The sequence below is a fragment of the Schistocerca gregaria genome, chromosome 1 (genome assembly GCF_023897955.1).
Source record: "Schistocerca gregaria isolate iqSchGreg1 chromosome 1, iqSchGreg1.2, whole genome shotgun sequence".
In the NCBI taxonomy this organism is placed as follows: domain Eukaryota; kingdom Metazoa; phylum Arthropoda; class Insecta; order Orthoptera; family Acrididae; genus Schistocerca; species Schistocerca gregaria.
In genome coordinates, this window is record NC_064920.1 from 679632107 (window position 1) to 679647624 (window position 15518).

At 44.6% G+C, this 15518-nt stretch overlaps 2 protein-coding genes across 2 annotated transcripts in view; both read left to right on the forward strand.

The window, feature by feature from the left end:
• Window positions 1-3249, forward strand: part of LOC126363182 (uncharacterized) — a 1127484-nt gene extending 1124235 nt beyond the window's left edge. Inside the window, exon 10 of the mRNA XM_050007943.1 lies at window positions 3138-3249. Within this exon, the coding sequence (XP_049863900.1) occupies window positions 3138-3224 (87 nt within the window). The 3' untranslated portion in view covers window positions 3225-3249. The remainder of the gene's footprint in view (window positions 1-3137) is intronic.
• Window positions 1-15518, forward strand: part of LOC126363166 (neuronal calcium sensor 2) — a 337516-nt gene that overhangs the window by 83436 nt on the left and 238562 nt on the right. The window contains exon 2 of the mRNA XM_050007942.1: window positions 3256-3397. Coding sequence (XP_049863899.1) covers window positions 3287-3397 — 111 coding nt within the window. The 5' untranslated portion in view covers window positions 3256-3286. The remainder of the gene's footprint in view (window positions 1-3255; window positions 3398-15518) is intronic.

The window sequence follows — 15518 nt, forward strand, 5'->3', positions numbered from 1 at the left end:
GTCAGCGCCACAAACCTGGGCATGTTGCTACCTTTCTTTGGTGTGATAATTTGCGTCTAAAAAGTGCGGTAAACAAGCTGATACTTAAATGTCAATTGATGTCGAAATGGGTGTTTAGCATATGGAACCCATTAAGCTAAGGTAGCTTGTTCATTGAAGCCAGTCGAAAAAACGAGTTTGAAAATGATTTCGCGTATTACTATGGGTCAAGGCAAAAATATAGAATTTTATTACTAACTGCAAAAAACGTCGATGAAGATCCGTTCGATGTGTGTCCAAATGTAGATGACGGAACACCGTGAGCAGTTCACCTGTTAAATCGCTTTCGGGACGAAAAGAAAAAGACTGAAATTTTGCGTCAAACGAAGGCGTAGGTCGGACCAGACCTGACATTCAGCGGTACTTGATATCTTCAGTGGTTCACTAGGTGGCAAAATAAGCCTTTACTGACAGTTAAGAGCAGATTTATAAACGTTGCTAAGTGTGTTTTGACCAGTGTATATTACTGACAAGACGAATAAAGATGTTTTGTTTAGTGATGCGCAAAATCGAGAACCTCAAAGAATCAAGAAATCAATTTTTGGTGGGCCAAAAGAATTTGAATACACATTAGAGATCCGGGAGCTTTGAGCAGTATGACCTTGCTGACGGGATGTATGATAGACTTCAGCCACGCAGCAGACGTTAGTCGTAAATGTCTCGCTTTTCGGAACCGTGTCTAGCAGCTTGATAGCGAAAATAACCACATTTTGTTGTGTTTTAACAGGTCTTTTTGGCTTTTTGAGAACTTAACTTCAGAATTAAATTGAAGAGCAGCTACAATATTTTCATCAGAAGTTGTTTTTACATTATTTCCTCCTCCATTCGTTTTCATAATAATTATTCAAAATTTCTGGAACAGTTCTTAGCGAATTGTGTAGGTTTTATTAAGGCAAATAATACGAAGTGTACGCGTAGAAAATTTGTTTCCTTACATTCATTTTTTTTGTGCTGCATTATTTCTCTTGTCAACGACAAACAGGCGAAAACCGTTACCCTAATTCCGATAGTAAAGCACAGTTGTGAAGAAAAGGAGGCTACAGGAATTGTTAAGAGAACCTTTAATTTCCTCATTTTTGGATCCACAGCCTCATAGTAATTTCTGAATGTTAAAAACATTGTTATATCCGCCGTAGACTATCAGAAATTTTCACACAGATGAATTTTATTATATCATGTAATATACTGAAGAGCCAAAGACACTGGTATACATGCCTAATATCTTGCCCCCGCGAGGAGGCAGAAGTGCCACAACACGACCTGGCATGGACTGGACTAATGTCTGAAATAGTTCCGCGGGGAACTGACACCATGAATCCTGCAGGGATGTCCGTAAATACGTAAGAGTCCGACAGGATGGAGATCTCTTCTGAACAGCACGTTGCAAGGCATGCTAGATGTGCTCAATAATGTTCATGTCTGGGATGTTTGGTGGCCAGCGGAATTATTTGAACTCAGAAGAGCATTCCTGGAACCACTCTATAGCAGTTCTGGACGTGTGTGGTGTCGCCTTTCGTGCTGGAATTACCCAAGTCCGTCGGAATGCACAATGAACTTGTGTGGATGCAGGTGATCAGACAGGATGCTTACGTACGTGGCACCTGTCAGAGTAGTATCTAGACATATCAGGGGTCCCATACCAACTGCGCACGCCCCACACAATTACAGAGCCTCCAGCAGCTTGAACAGGCACCTGCTGGCATGCAGGGTCCATGAATTCTCTCTCCTCTCGATACAATTTGAAACGACACTCGTCGCTCAGGCAACATGTTTCCAGTCATCAAACAGTCCAATGCCGGTGTTGACGGGAGCAGGCGAGGCAGTAATCAAGGATATACGAGTGGGCCTTCGGCTCCGAAAGACCATATCGACGATGGTTCGAATTCTGGGACTTGTTGATAGACGAGCATTGAAATCTGCAGAAATTTGCGCAGGGGTTGCACTTCTGTCACGTTGAACAAATCTCTCCAGTGGTCGTTGGTCCCGTTCTTGCAGGATCTTTTTCCGGTCGTCGCTGCGATGGCGGAGATTTGATGTTTTACCGGTTTTCTGACTTTCACGGTACACTTTTGAAATGGTCGTACGGGGAAGTACCCACTTCATTGCTACCTCGGAGATGCTCTGTTCCATCTCTCGTGAAACGACTATAACACCAAGTTCAAACTCACTTAAATCTTGATAACCTGCCATTGCAGCACCAGCAATCGATCTAACAATTGCGCCAGACATTTTTGTGTTATATAGGCGTTGCCAACCCCAGAGGCGTGTTATGCCTGTTTACATATCTCTGTGGTTGAATAAGCATACCTAGACCACTTTCTTGGGTGCTTCAGTGTACATTACTGGCCAGTTTTGACGTGTGGTCACTTTCGCCTGTTTGCAGTATCAAACATCAACGAGCTAATACAAGATAAATAGGTAAAACAGTTGACTGATGAAGCTGGTTGATGTTTGATATAGCAGACGTTTGAAAATGGGCACAGGCCGAAACTTGCCAGTAATGTACTAGATGTAATGGAGTTTAACTTGTGTAAAATTTCTGACAGCCAACGGTGAACATAACAATAATTCTAGTTTCAGAGATTTTACGAGAACAAGAAACAACTGTTTTTCTGGTCTCAAGTGCTGCTGGCCACAGTCGATCCGCAACGTGAAACTGAATATTTTGTCCTTACAGAAGCCGTTCGAGCAATCGACGTGAATTCTCGATTAGACTTTGCAAACGAGAAACTATCCGTTCTCGGATTGGCAAACGCTAGTTCGTTTTGTATTTTGTTTTGCTCGTTTTATGATACTGTTCACTGAAATTTTTAGGCGCATTTTGTGTGTCTTGAAGTGTGTGTTGTGGGGAACAGCGCCAAAACTGAGTTGTTTCAGGAGTTCAAAAACAGTTTTTTACTATATAAATTATTATCAATACGGATACCAAAAATCAGTGACCTTTTTCCCCAGTCAGAAGAATCTGGCCTGCTTACATTGGTCGAATAACTAGTAAAAGTTTCCGTTGTCACAGTGTGAGGATCAGCGCCACGTTATCTCTCGGTTCCGGCCGTCGCCGGCGCACTGACTGCGGATGTTTGCTGCTGTAATGCGAACAGGCCTGTCGCCGCCTGTGGGGGCCGCTGTGTGGACGGAGTTGCGGCCGGGCCGCCGCTGCCCCTCCCTGGTCCCCAGTTGCCGGCTGACCCACCACCACCGCGCGGCGTGCTGTTGCAGGTCGGGGACGGCGGGCCGCCAAGCCGCCAGCATGGGCTGCTTCGGGAGCAAGGACAAGCTGTCCAAGGAGGACATGGACTTCCTCAAGTCGCACACGCGCTACGACGAGGCCACCATCAAAGAGTGGTACAAGGGCTTCAAGGTGAGTGACCGTATTTTTTCTTTATACTCTCCACTCCATCTATCTAACGACCAAAGTTACGCCTTGAAGTATCGATTTTTGTCCTTTATATTTCGTCCTTTTACATATTAACATTGCACGTAATGAGAAAACTCGAAAGGTCAGCGTTTAATGCGGTCTCCATTTAATCTACCCACCATTTCTTTTTCAGACTTACTCACTTAGCAGATAAATAAAGAAGCCTACAATGTAAACCATGTATAGGCGTAGAATTTAAAAACATTTCGAGGTTTCCTTTCTGATTCAACACCAGATTTCGCACCACTGATAGCCGTGTAGCTTTCGTATCAGTAGGTTCTTGCTAGAAAATGTGCGTTCACAGATGCTCAGATCGGAACCTGGAGGGAACGCACACTGGTTAAAACACTGGGCTCTAGTATTTTAACCTGACTGATCTTTTTTTGTTTCTTTCTTTGCGAACACACCATTCGAACATGTTTCGACGTCACCAGACTCGTTTTGTTTATCCACGTACTTGGATATGTTGTGGATCCCGTCGCCGCCGTATATATCTTCTCGGCACTCGGCCTTCTTTAGATTCAGAAACTCGTGGTAAGGTCTTATGGGGCCAAAATGCTGAGGTCATCGATCCCTAAGCTTACGGACTACTTAATCTAACTTATGCTAAGGACAACACACACACACACACACACCCATGAGCGAGGGAGGACTCGAACCTCCGACGGGGGGAGCCGCGCGGACCGTGACAGGTCGCCCCAGACCGCGCGGCAGCCTTCTTCACCTCAATCGATTGTGCCAGTACAACATTACAATTTATGGAAACGAAATACGTGTTACATGGGAATGGGGGGAGGGATCCCATTGCCTGGTCCCCTCGGTCTCCTGATCTCACTCAACTGGATTTCGGTGGATGGGAGTTTATGGAGGAGATTATCTGGTAGATCGATCTCAGACAACGGGTCTACGCCGCAGTAAAGGCGATAACACCTGTCTTGCTTATGAACATGGGGCTAGAGGTCGAGTACCGTTTCAATATCTGTCGAGCTACAGACGTTGCCAACCTGTATAAAAATGTTTCAGCAGTTGTGTAAATCTTGGACAAGTAAACTTACAAGCCTTAACAGGCGCTGAAATATAAGCAAATGTTTTTGTATACTGGTCACTTTTTATTATTCCCTTTATACATGTAAACTACTGACCGTTATTGTAGTTGTCATCTTCGTTCCGAAGACTAGTTTCATGCAGCTCTCGACGCTAATGTATCTTGTACAAACCTCTTCATTACTGAGTAGTTACTGCAATCAACATCCATTTGAGAATGAAATTTCCACTCTGGATCGGAGTGTGCGTTGAACATGTTTACTGTATTTATGCCTAGGTCTTCCCCTACAGCTTTTACGCTGACTCTTACCTCCATCACCAAAATGGCCATTCCTTAATGCTTCAGGAAGCGTCCTGTCAGCCGATCCCAGGTAGGATGGCGAACCCGCCGTCCAGTCGACGCTAGTAGTCGACAGCGCAGCAGTAACCTGTCGGTGTAGTCAACCTTGGAGCGACCTTAACCTTGATAATGAGCGTGCACTAACTTTTGTTCCACTGGTTTCAGTAGTGGACTGCTTTTGACATCCGAAGGACGGGTATGTTTTCATAGTTTCCCAACATGGATACTTAACGTTACACTACGTAACGTATTCCCATTTTCATCACAGTGTGAAGGTAGTCTGTAAACACTAGTATAGCTACCTGAACATGAACGTGTCAGTTTTCCTGATAGTACCACCGACATCCAGGGTGACATAATCAACATAAAATGAATCATGAATACATCTACATTTATACTCCGCAAGCCACCCAACGATTTGTGGCGGAGGGCACTTTACGTGCCACTGTCATTACCTCCCTTTCCTGTTCCAGTCGCATATGGTTCGCCGGAAGAACGACTGCCGGAAAGCCTCCGTCCGTGCTCGAATCTCTCTGATTTTACATTCGTGATCTCCTCGGGAGGTATAAGTAGGGGGAAGCAATATATTAGATACCTCATCCAGAAACACACCCTCTCGAAACCTGGACAGCAAGCTACACCGCGATGCAGAGCGCCTCTCAAGAGTCTGCCACTTCAGTTTTCTGAACATCTCCGTAACGCTATCACACTTACCAAATAACCATATGACACTTTTCTTTGGATCTTCTCTATCTCCTCTGTCAACCCTACCTGGTACGGATTGCACACTGATGAGCAATACTCAACTATAGGTCGAACGAGTGTTTTGTAAGCCACCTCCTTTGTTGATGGATTACATTTTCTAAGGACTCTCCCAATGAATCTCAACCTGGCACTCGCCTTACCAACAATTAATTTTATATGATCATTCCATTTCAAATCGTTCCGCACACATACTCCCAGATATTTAACAGAAGTAACTGCTACCAGTGTTTGTTCCGCTATCATATAATCATACAATAAAGGATCCTTCTTTCAATGTATTCGCAATACATTACATTTATCTATGTTAAGGGTCAGTTGCCTCTCCCTGCGTCAAGTGCCTATCCGCTGCGGATCTTCCTGCATTTCGCTGCAATTTTCTAATGCTGCAACTTCTCTGTATACTACAGCACCATCCGCGAAAAGCCGCATGGAACTTCCGACACTATCTACTAGGTCATTTATATATATTGTGAAAAGCAATGGTCCCACAACACTCCCCTGTGGTACGCCAGAGGTTACTTTAACGTCTGTACTCGTCTCTCCATTGAGAACAACATGCTGTGTTCTGTTTGCTAAAAACTTTTCAATCCAGCCACACAGCTGGTCTGATATTCCGTAGGCTCTTACTTTGTTTATCAGGCGACAGTGCGGAACTGTATCGAACGTCTTCCGGACGTCAAGGAAAATGCCATCGACCTGGGAGTCTGTATCTAATATTTTCTGGGTCTTATGAACAAATCAAGAGAGTTGGGTCTTACGCGATCGCTGTTTCCAGAATCCATATTGATTCCTACAGAGTAGATTCTGGGTTTCCAGAAATGACATGATACGCGGGCAAAAAACATGTCCTACAACAGATCAATGTCAGAGATATAGGCCTATAGTTTTGCGCATCTGATCGACGACCCTTCTTGAAAACAGGAACTACCTGCGCTGTTTTCCAATCATTTGGAACCTTCCGTTCCTCTAGAGACTTGCGGTACACGGCTGTTAGAAGGGGGGCAAGTTCCTTCTCGTACTCTGTGTGGAATCGAATTGGTATCGCGTCAGGTCCAGTGGACTTTCCTCTGTTGAATGATTTCAGTTGCTCTTCTATTCCTTGAACACTTTCAATGTCAGCCATTTTTTCGTTCGTGCGAGGATTTAGAGAAGGAAATGCAGTGCGGTCTTCGTCTTTGGAAAAATGTCGGTAGTGCCCATGTATAAATAAGTTACTTCCAACTGTCAGATCCTTAGCCTCGCACATAGTCATCGTAGCGCAGAACGTTTTGCGCATTCACTCGGTTACATGCATTGAACTACGGACACCAGTTCTGTGACACTGAAGGGCTGTGTGGTGGTCAGGATCGTATCACAGCAGCGCATCTAGTCTGTTAGTAGCATTCCCTTGAATTGAGGATGTCCGCAGCTCGTGGTCTAGTGGGTAGCGTTGCTGCCTCTGGATCACGGGTCCCAGGTTCTATTCCCTGCTGGGTTGGGGATTTTCTCTGCCCGGAGACTGGGTCTTTGTGTTCTCCTCGTAATTTCATCATCATAATAATTTGTGACTATGGCTAGATTGGACTGTGTAAAAAAAATGGACTATGTAAAAATTGCGGCTTTGTACGGACGCTGATGACCGCGCAGCTGTGGCCAAGCGGTTCTATGAGCTTCAGTCCTGAACCGCGCTGCTGATACACTTGCAGGTTCGAATCTTGCCTCGGGCGTAGATGTGTGTGGTGTCCTTAGGTTAGTTAGGTTTAAGTAGTTCCTCAGTCTTGGTGACTGATGGCCTCAGAAGTCCCATAGTGCTCAGAGCCATTTGAATTTTCAGTTATTATTTCACAATGTAATATGTAATATTAGATTGTAGACAACTAGCCATGGGGCAGACTCGACGTATATTCCAGGGCTATAACCCCAAGCTGCTGCAATTTGGACTAACTGACATCTCTTCCTATTTTCTGTTCTTTCTTTCCTTTTACTACCTTTAGTGAGTATACCTTTTAGTTTAAATAGTAATAGGTCGCACAAAACACTGACAGCGTAGTGTCTAGGAAGCCTGCATACTCGGTACTCTAGACAAACAATCAAACCAGTTGTATTAATGAGTTTATTAAAATAAGAAAATTACAATACTTAACTTTCGTCATTACACAGATGTGTCGCAGGAATAGGGCGACATACAGAATAATCAATCTTTTTCAATACAAACAGTCCCAAGCCTGTGCTACATGGAGAGTGCAAGCGAAATGACAAGATTTGACAATGCTATAGAAGTGCGTACTCTTGAAGCTGCTGTTGAACTGGGCCGTCACCAGTCAGTCGCGGCGCTTATGTCCTCTTCACATAGGAGCCGCTGCTGTCGTGCTGTTGTCCTGGAGGGAGGTCCTATCAGCGTGCGATTGGCTAACTTCTCACAGCCTTCTCTCCCTGTCGGTGCTTGACTTTACAACATAACAAACAGAACTATCCTTTTTTTCGGTTATTATTGCATTATCAAGTGACATTCCGTATGCAGGTTTTGAATCAATGTGGTACCTGTTCTACATACTATTATAGACAAAAAGCTCTGTCGCTGTTTTGCACCAAGTGAAAAAGTGCTTTATTTTCCTGGCGGCTTAGAACTTGGAGAAAAATCAATTCGGAACGTTAATAATACGTTAATGGCTGCCCAGATTCTAACCATATATATGTTCTGTCCTTTCATAAACTGTAAATTACGGAAGTAGCAATAGTGTCTATGTTCATACTGCGTTGATGGGGCAAATGTTATTAACACTTACAGGGTTCGTGTAATGTGTACACCACTGAAGAGTTAGCAAAACTACATTAAGCCTATTATGGCGACCGAGCGGGATAGCGCCGTGGTTAGCACATTGGACTCGCATTCGCGAGGACAACCGTTCAAACTCGCGTCCGGTCGTCCTGATTTAGGTTTCCATGATTTCCCTACTTCCCTTATAGCAAATGGCACGATGGGTCCTTCAATAAGTCACGGCCGCTTTCCTTCCCCATACTTCCCTAATCCAGGCTTGTGCTCCGTCTCTAATGACCTCGTTGTCGACGGGACGTTAAACGCTAATCTCCTCCTCCCGTTTATTACGGTGACACAGCATGAACCTAGAGATGTTACTGAGAATATTCTAGCTATTTCCATCACCAAGGAATACAATTTGCACCACGGCAAGAACAGTGACACAACTCAAAATCCAATACTCCAGGAAACTCGACTTACAAGATTAATTCTGTAAAAATTAAGTTGAAATAGTATAAGCTTCCGTTAAATTTTACGTAGTTATTGTTGGCAGTAAATTCCATTATATTTTTCGTGCACGTTAGGTCACCTCCCACGCATTTTTCAATGACAAACTAAAAATTGCCGTTTTTCGACTTGTCGCTTTTCTTCCATGTCACTTTTCTTGCCGGGGCACGAATTGTCCTCAGAAGTGAATATCATTCAGAGTTTCCAGCACAATAGCAGATCACGACTGCTTCATGATTGTCATCATCAGAAATTTCAAGAAAAATTGTCTTGCACAATCAGAGAAACACGGTAGAAATTGAAATTCTGTATATTTACTTCACAACGCCTAAAACACAATTAGTTATTGAACGCTTGTGCATAATATAAAAATTGCACGGGGACACGGAATAAAACGTCCAGGCAACACAATTCGGACGTCATTGCCGGCTCAGTGTGTGCCAGTTGCTCGTGCACGTCACATTATCGCTAATGCGTAAAGACCAAGTTGCATTTTCCTCAAGGTGTCGCTCTGCGCTTCGGCGCATACTTTTATGGACTGAAAGCTTCGCTCATCCCGCTGGAAATGCAGTTGTCAGCCTTGGCTTCCAGAAGGCGAACAGACAACTTTCCTTTAGCGTCCGAGCCTAGCGGCACGAGGTGGAGACTGTGACGAAAACAACGCCCGCGCTCTCAGTTGTTTTACAAAGTTTCCAGGGAACTGGCAGCAAATCCCATTTTATGTTTAAAGTCTTATAACAAAAATTATATGTTATACTTTTACACTAACAAGAAAATTGAACCGAAAACAGTTCAGGGCTGTGACTTTATGTACCAAACCGCTGTCACAAAACTCGCTTGCCAGGGTGGTTTCTTTGAAAGGGCACAGCCAATTTCCTTCCCCCAAAGACCTCCTCATCGACGGCACGTTAAACCCTAACATTCCTCCCTGCTTTTACCAATGTGATAGGCGTCACTTTCCTTGCATTAGTCTCTTCTAATAGCGTAATTCTTCGTCACTTTTCATAAGTAACTAACGCCTTACGATACTTCTGTCGACCACCTAGCGTTCATTTGAACTGTTCCTCTTGAGCCATTACAAGAACAATGTTCAGTGCATACGTTACTGCCGTGTCCGATGTTGTTTCGTAGATCTATAAGATTCATTACCTTACTTATGAACTTAAGTACAACTAATTGTTAATGTGTGAAGAAACAGAACCTGTAGACATTCACAGTTAAGTATATAGCCAATAAATCAACACAGCTATAAAAAAAAAAAACCCTTGAAATAAGAGTCCTATAAAAAAAACCTTGAAATAAGAGTCGTAATTATATAACATTATTCATTTTTTCTGTGTAAAGAAACTGAAAAGAAAAGTGGCAAAAAGAAGCCTGTTATTTAAATAAAGCGGCTATTTCGCAAGTAAGTCCGATAGGTCGTGAAATGGAAACGATAACGAAAATCCGATGTAGCTTTCCACAGATAAGTTTGGCAGTGTCTCTAATTATCCCAGTGTATCGCGTCACGTCGACCTTTTCAGGTCTGAGTACACAGCGAGCACGTAAACATACATATAACAATAGTATTTGCCACCAAGTTTGGGTGCCCGCTGCGAGGTTTCAAAAATGGTTCTAATGGCGACTTAACTTCTGACGTCATCAGTCCCCTAGAACTTAGAACTACTTAAACCTAACTAAAATAAGGACACCACACACATCCATGCTCGAGGCAGGATTCTAACCTGCGATTGTAGCGGTCCCAGACTGTGACGCCTAGAACCGCTCGGCCATCCCGGCTGGCCTGCGAGGTTTCGCCTGATTTCATGCATCCCCACGTAACTTACTTGGCATTTGTTTCCTTCTTCATGACGATCCTCGGCGGACGCTGTAGGGGCAATGAGGACGCCCCCAGCAGCGTTTTCGATGGGAGGTGTTTGATCACCCACCATACAACTCCGACTTGGCTCCCTCTGATGTTGATCTGTGCTCACGTGAACCGCTGGCTATGAAGGCAACATTTTGGCACTGACAACGAATTGCATACCAGCGTAAGGAAATGGCGAAAAGCACAGGCGGCTGCCTTCTATGACTAAGGCATGGAAAGTCCGTACAGCGCTACGAGAAATGTGTAAGTCAGAGCGGCCACTGTGTAAAACAGTAGCTGGAAATTAAACATGTAAGTTTTCATAGTGGTCTCCATTTCGCGATCGATGGGACTTCACTTTACCAATAGCCCTCTTATATTAATTTTACATACAAAATATCAAAAAACACGCACAGAAGGTTACTTATGATTTTCTTGCAATTCTTAATATTTTATTACGCATATGGAATGTGAGTTGTCTACGTATTTCTTAAAGAAAATCTCAATAACATGTCTTAGGTGCAGCTTTCATGCTGGAATTTGGAAAAAATCTGTGAAGCAGTCACAGAAAGTGCCTTACAAACGCTGTATTTTCTTATAAAAAGGTTTTATACCAAAGCATTGTTATGTCACGCAAACTAGTAGGGGGGGGGGGGGGGGAGGAGCGGATTACTAAATAAAGAGCATCGCTGATGATAAAACAGCATTGAGATACGTTAGTATTTTTTGTGACGCCTCAAATAAGGGGTGTCCTACTGCAGAGCTTTACCGGTAAAATGTTTTTATTCGGTAAATAGGGGAAGAAGGTAAGGAGGAACCTTCCGCCATATTGCCCGTACCCTTAGGCATTGCGCAGCGCAGCGCGCCCTGCTGGCTGGGGTAACTTGAGTAGGACGCCGTGGCGCCACAGAGCTGCGTTGTTAGCGGCAGCCCGCTGCTCGCCACTGCACTGTTACTCAAATTGTATGCCGCCGCCGAGCCCTTTGTGACGCGTGTTCTCCGGCAAGCCAGAAATATTCATGCCGCCTGCCTTTTTCCGCTCACGTCTGCAGCCGACTAGCGCACTGTTATTCTTTCTTTTACTCTTCTGTGAAACGTGCACATACGGCAGGCGAAACTGTTTTCCCCGGACCGCGTTCTCTGTTATTCACCAGGCGAGGTGGTGCAGCGGAAAGTAGTGGGGCTCGCATCCACAAGGACAGAGCTTCACATCCCCGTCCGGACCTCCAGATTAAAGGTTTTCCATTCTTTCCCAGAATTACATAAGGCAAGTATTGAATAGGTTACTTGAAAAGGACACGGCCGGTTTAATTGCGTAGTCTTTCCCAAACCAATCATGGACTTGCGTGTCTAATGATTTTTTTGTAGTTGGAACGTGAAGTCCTAATATTCAACTTCTTTCCCTGTTATCCGATATTACTAGCTGTTCTTCTTGCGCTAGAAACATTACAACTGGAAATGGAACTTACTGAAGAACGAGAACGTTACCGAACACGCCTCGAGTTTGTTGCTGAATTGCTCTTAGTGCTGTAATTTGAACGTTTTGCACAATCGTATTCCATAGATTACCACGTGCCGTGAATGGCTTAATATTAGATTAAGTGTTACAGGTGCCGAGACAGCAGTTTTGGTACGTTTACGCGTGCCTCGAAGTACCCACAACAGGAAAGGAGGCCTTTGCGATGACGAGACTGGAGATGTTCTCTCGTACTCACACGATCTGTAGGCCAGCACAAAAGATGTCTGAGGAGATCCCGAGTAAGATTATCAGACACGACACATGTCTATAACTTCTATATACGTTGAAGAGTCGAATATGAATGCCAACTAAAGGCAGAGCTGTCGCTCGGTGCTTACGTCAGATTTTTTCCGTAGTGGTTTCAGTAGCTCTGCTGGAGATTACGGTACTCGTATCAATTTGCCTACCTCTACCGAACGCCTGTTGCTCGCTGATTCATACTGGCAGTTTTTCGGGGAACCTACAGTGCAGCCTTTCCTGGAACTAGGACCTGTGACTACTCTTGGAGATCAGATGAGGCTCCTCTTAGTTCATGCTCCGTACTGTCGGCGATTGCACCTGGGTCGCTGGTGCAGTGTAGGTCGATCTTTCCATTCTGTAGATACAGATTGTGAGCACCAATCGTTATGTAGCATGAGAACTGTTATGGTAAAGATGGTCATACTGTAATATGACAAGAACTATGCCCCTTATATGCAGTCACTAAAGATCACCGAACTCACGTTGAGCGAACAGTAGGGCTGAACAAAAATGACTGACAAGGCACAATGCAGCTTGCAAAGGGTATAGTATGGACGTATTGGAATAATTAATGTTGGGTGATGGTTTTAAAGTAGTTCACGCGACATGAAAACTTTGTGGAAACGTGGCGATTTACTGGAGGCTAGTTTATCCCAGGGAAGTATTCAGAGTTGACCCCAGCCGGGTGGCGGCGCGCGGCTGGGGAGCGGCGAAGGGAAGCGACAATAGGCAGCTTAGGGCGGCTCAATCTCTGAAAGGCGGTAACGGGGCGCGACCTCCAGCTGCCTTTAGATGAGTGACAGTGAGGTGGTGGTTGACCCCATGCCGATGTACCGGGAAGCAGATGGAGAACTTGTACACCTGTTGATAAATGTATGTCCGTCATCCCATTTTCAGTGAAACATGCGAGAAAGCCACGCAAAGCTACAGTGGAGCGGTCAACAGAGGCCGAAATATGCGTGTTCGTGACTATAGCAACTTCACGCTGAATTCAAGAGCGACAGAATGAAATGCGCCAGCCTCTGATGGAAATGTAGGACCAAGGAATTTGAAGTAATCTCCTGGGAGTCAGAATTTCGGAAAAAATGGTGCTTTATGCAGATGCTAACCTTGATGGGTGGCCTGGGAGGAGCTAAATAGCAGAAGTTGAGAGGAAGGGAAATTTTGTGGGAATTTGTTCCCTTCCCAGAGCAGGCATTGGTCGGCGCTGGGAGGTGACGCATAATTAACGCAGCTTGTGCTGCAATTGGCGTAGGTGGTTTTGCTGGAGGAGAAACTGAGGCTAAGAGTGAACTGACAGAAGTCTCCGTAGAGGTCTTCTGTTCCCAGCTTGCCTAGAGTGCGGACGTTGCGTTCTTTATTCAGCTTGCCTGAGAGAGAGTGAGCATCTCTGCAGTTTAGGACATAGCAAACGGAACGATTGAGCTATGTACTGAGCAAGATAGCTAGGAGTGGTTAGACTAGCGCAACCTTGCAGCACCACGAGGCCAGCCGACGTCCGCACAATGACGCCGCCCCACCACGCTGAATTTGGTGATATTGTGCCTGTTCCAGCTTGAGTTAGGCCACTGATTAATTTGTTGGATCACATCGGCAAAGTTTCTACGAGGGTTTCATGGGCCGTGTATTGTAGAATTCTTCTCACACTTCGCATTACGCCTGGGTCAGTCGATAGGAATTAATTTTGATTGATCGCGCTTTACTCCACGTAAATGCAGTTTATTCCCACTGCCTGTTAGGAAAGTCATATAATGTGATGATTGAAGGTCGTGATTTAAAAAAATTTGTCCTAATCGACTGCATCTGTTTTCAATCAAGTAGTTCAAATCTTTCTTAATTAATTTAATGTTCAACATTTGCATCTGGTGTTCAATAGCTGAATATAACATCAATGTGCACCCCTTTGTAATTAAAAGAAATCAATTCTGAATCAATTAATGTCAACACTGCCACCGCAGTTCCATCAAGAGTCACAGGGCCTTATTACTTTCTTTGCGTTATCCGATATTGCGGCAGTTATGCGCACTCTGTTGATCTGTTAGTCAATTAGCTGGGGTGAACACACTCCAAAACCAGATGAGTGACTGATACCAGCAGTTGCTGTCGGCTTGCGTTTTCTCATTGGCTTGCATTTGCGGTTATTCTCAGGAACAGCACCGCTTGTCAGGTATTTAACTGTTGTTCCATAAGAGTATTGCCCATTTTTATGATGCTAAATAGCTGTCGATGTACTTTAACAGTCATAATTATCTGCATTCAGTCCGCCTTATTAGCCGAGCGATCAGCGCATCTGACTGCAATGCAGCGGGGCCCAGTTTCCATTGGCGGCCGTGCCGGGGATTTTCTCCGCTCGGGGAATGGTATCCTGCAGTCATTATCATTGACTCGCATGTCGCCCAAGGTGGAGTCAAGTGAAAACACTTGCAACTCGGCGGCGGAACTTCTTCAGCCCATCAATTGCATACGACAATTTCATTTCATTACATTACCACCCAGCCACTTAAACTATACTTGTTAGAATTTAACTACACATTTCAAAAGACAATACTCCCAGCATCAGGTCGTTAACACTTAGTTTGTGGCGATCATTGAATAAAATAAAATTACTTTAATTAAAAAAAACACACATTGGAATACCGGCCTTCGTCGTAGATAAAATAGTCCACTTTACACCCAGCAGACCATGTATTCTTCTTCAGCCGTGCTGGCCGCTGTGGCCGAACGGTTCTAGGCGCTTCAGTCCGGTACCGCGCTGCTGCTACTGTCGCAGGTTCGAATCCTGCCTCGGGCATGGATGTGTGTGATAGGTTCAAGTAGTTCTAAGTTCTAGGGGACTGATGGCCACAGATGTTAACTCCCATAGTGCTTAGAGTCATTTGAACCATTTTGTTCAGCCGTGGGCAGCAACTTGACGTTTCTCCTGGCATCCGAAAGAATTTGTCAGCTACTACCCCCGTGATGGCAGTTTTTATGCACAGTCTGTGTGATGGTGAGAGCATTGTTTCTCGAAACAGGTAGCTGGATTGTATGAAGAACACTGAAAATGGTTGAATAGAAACCATTATT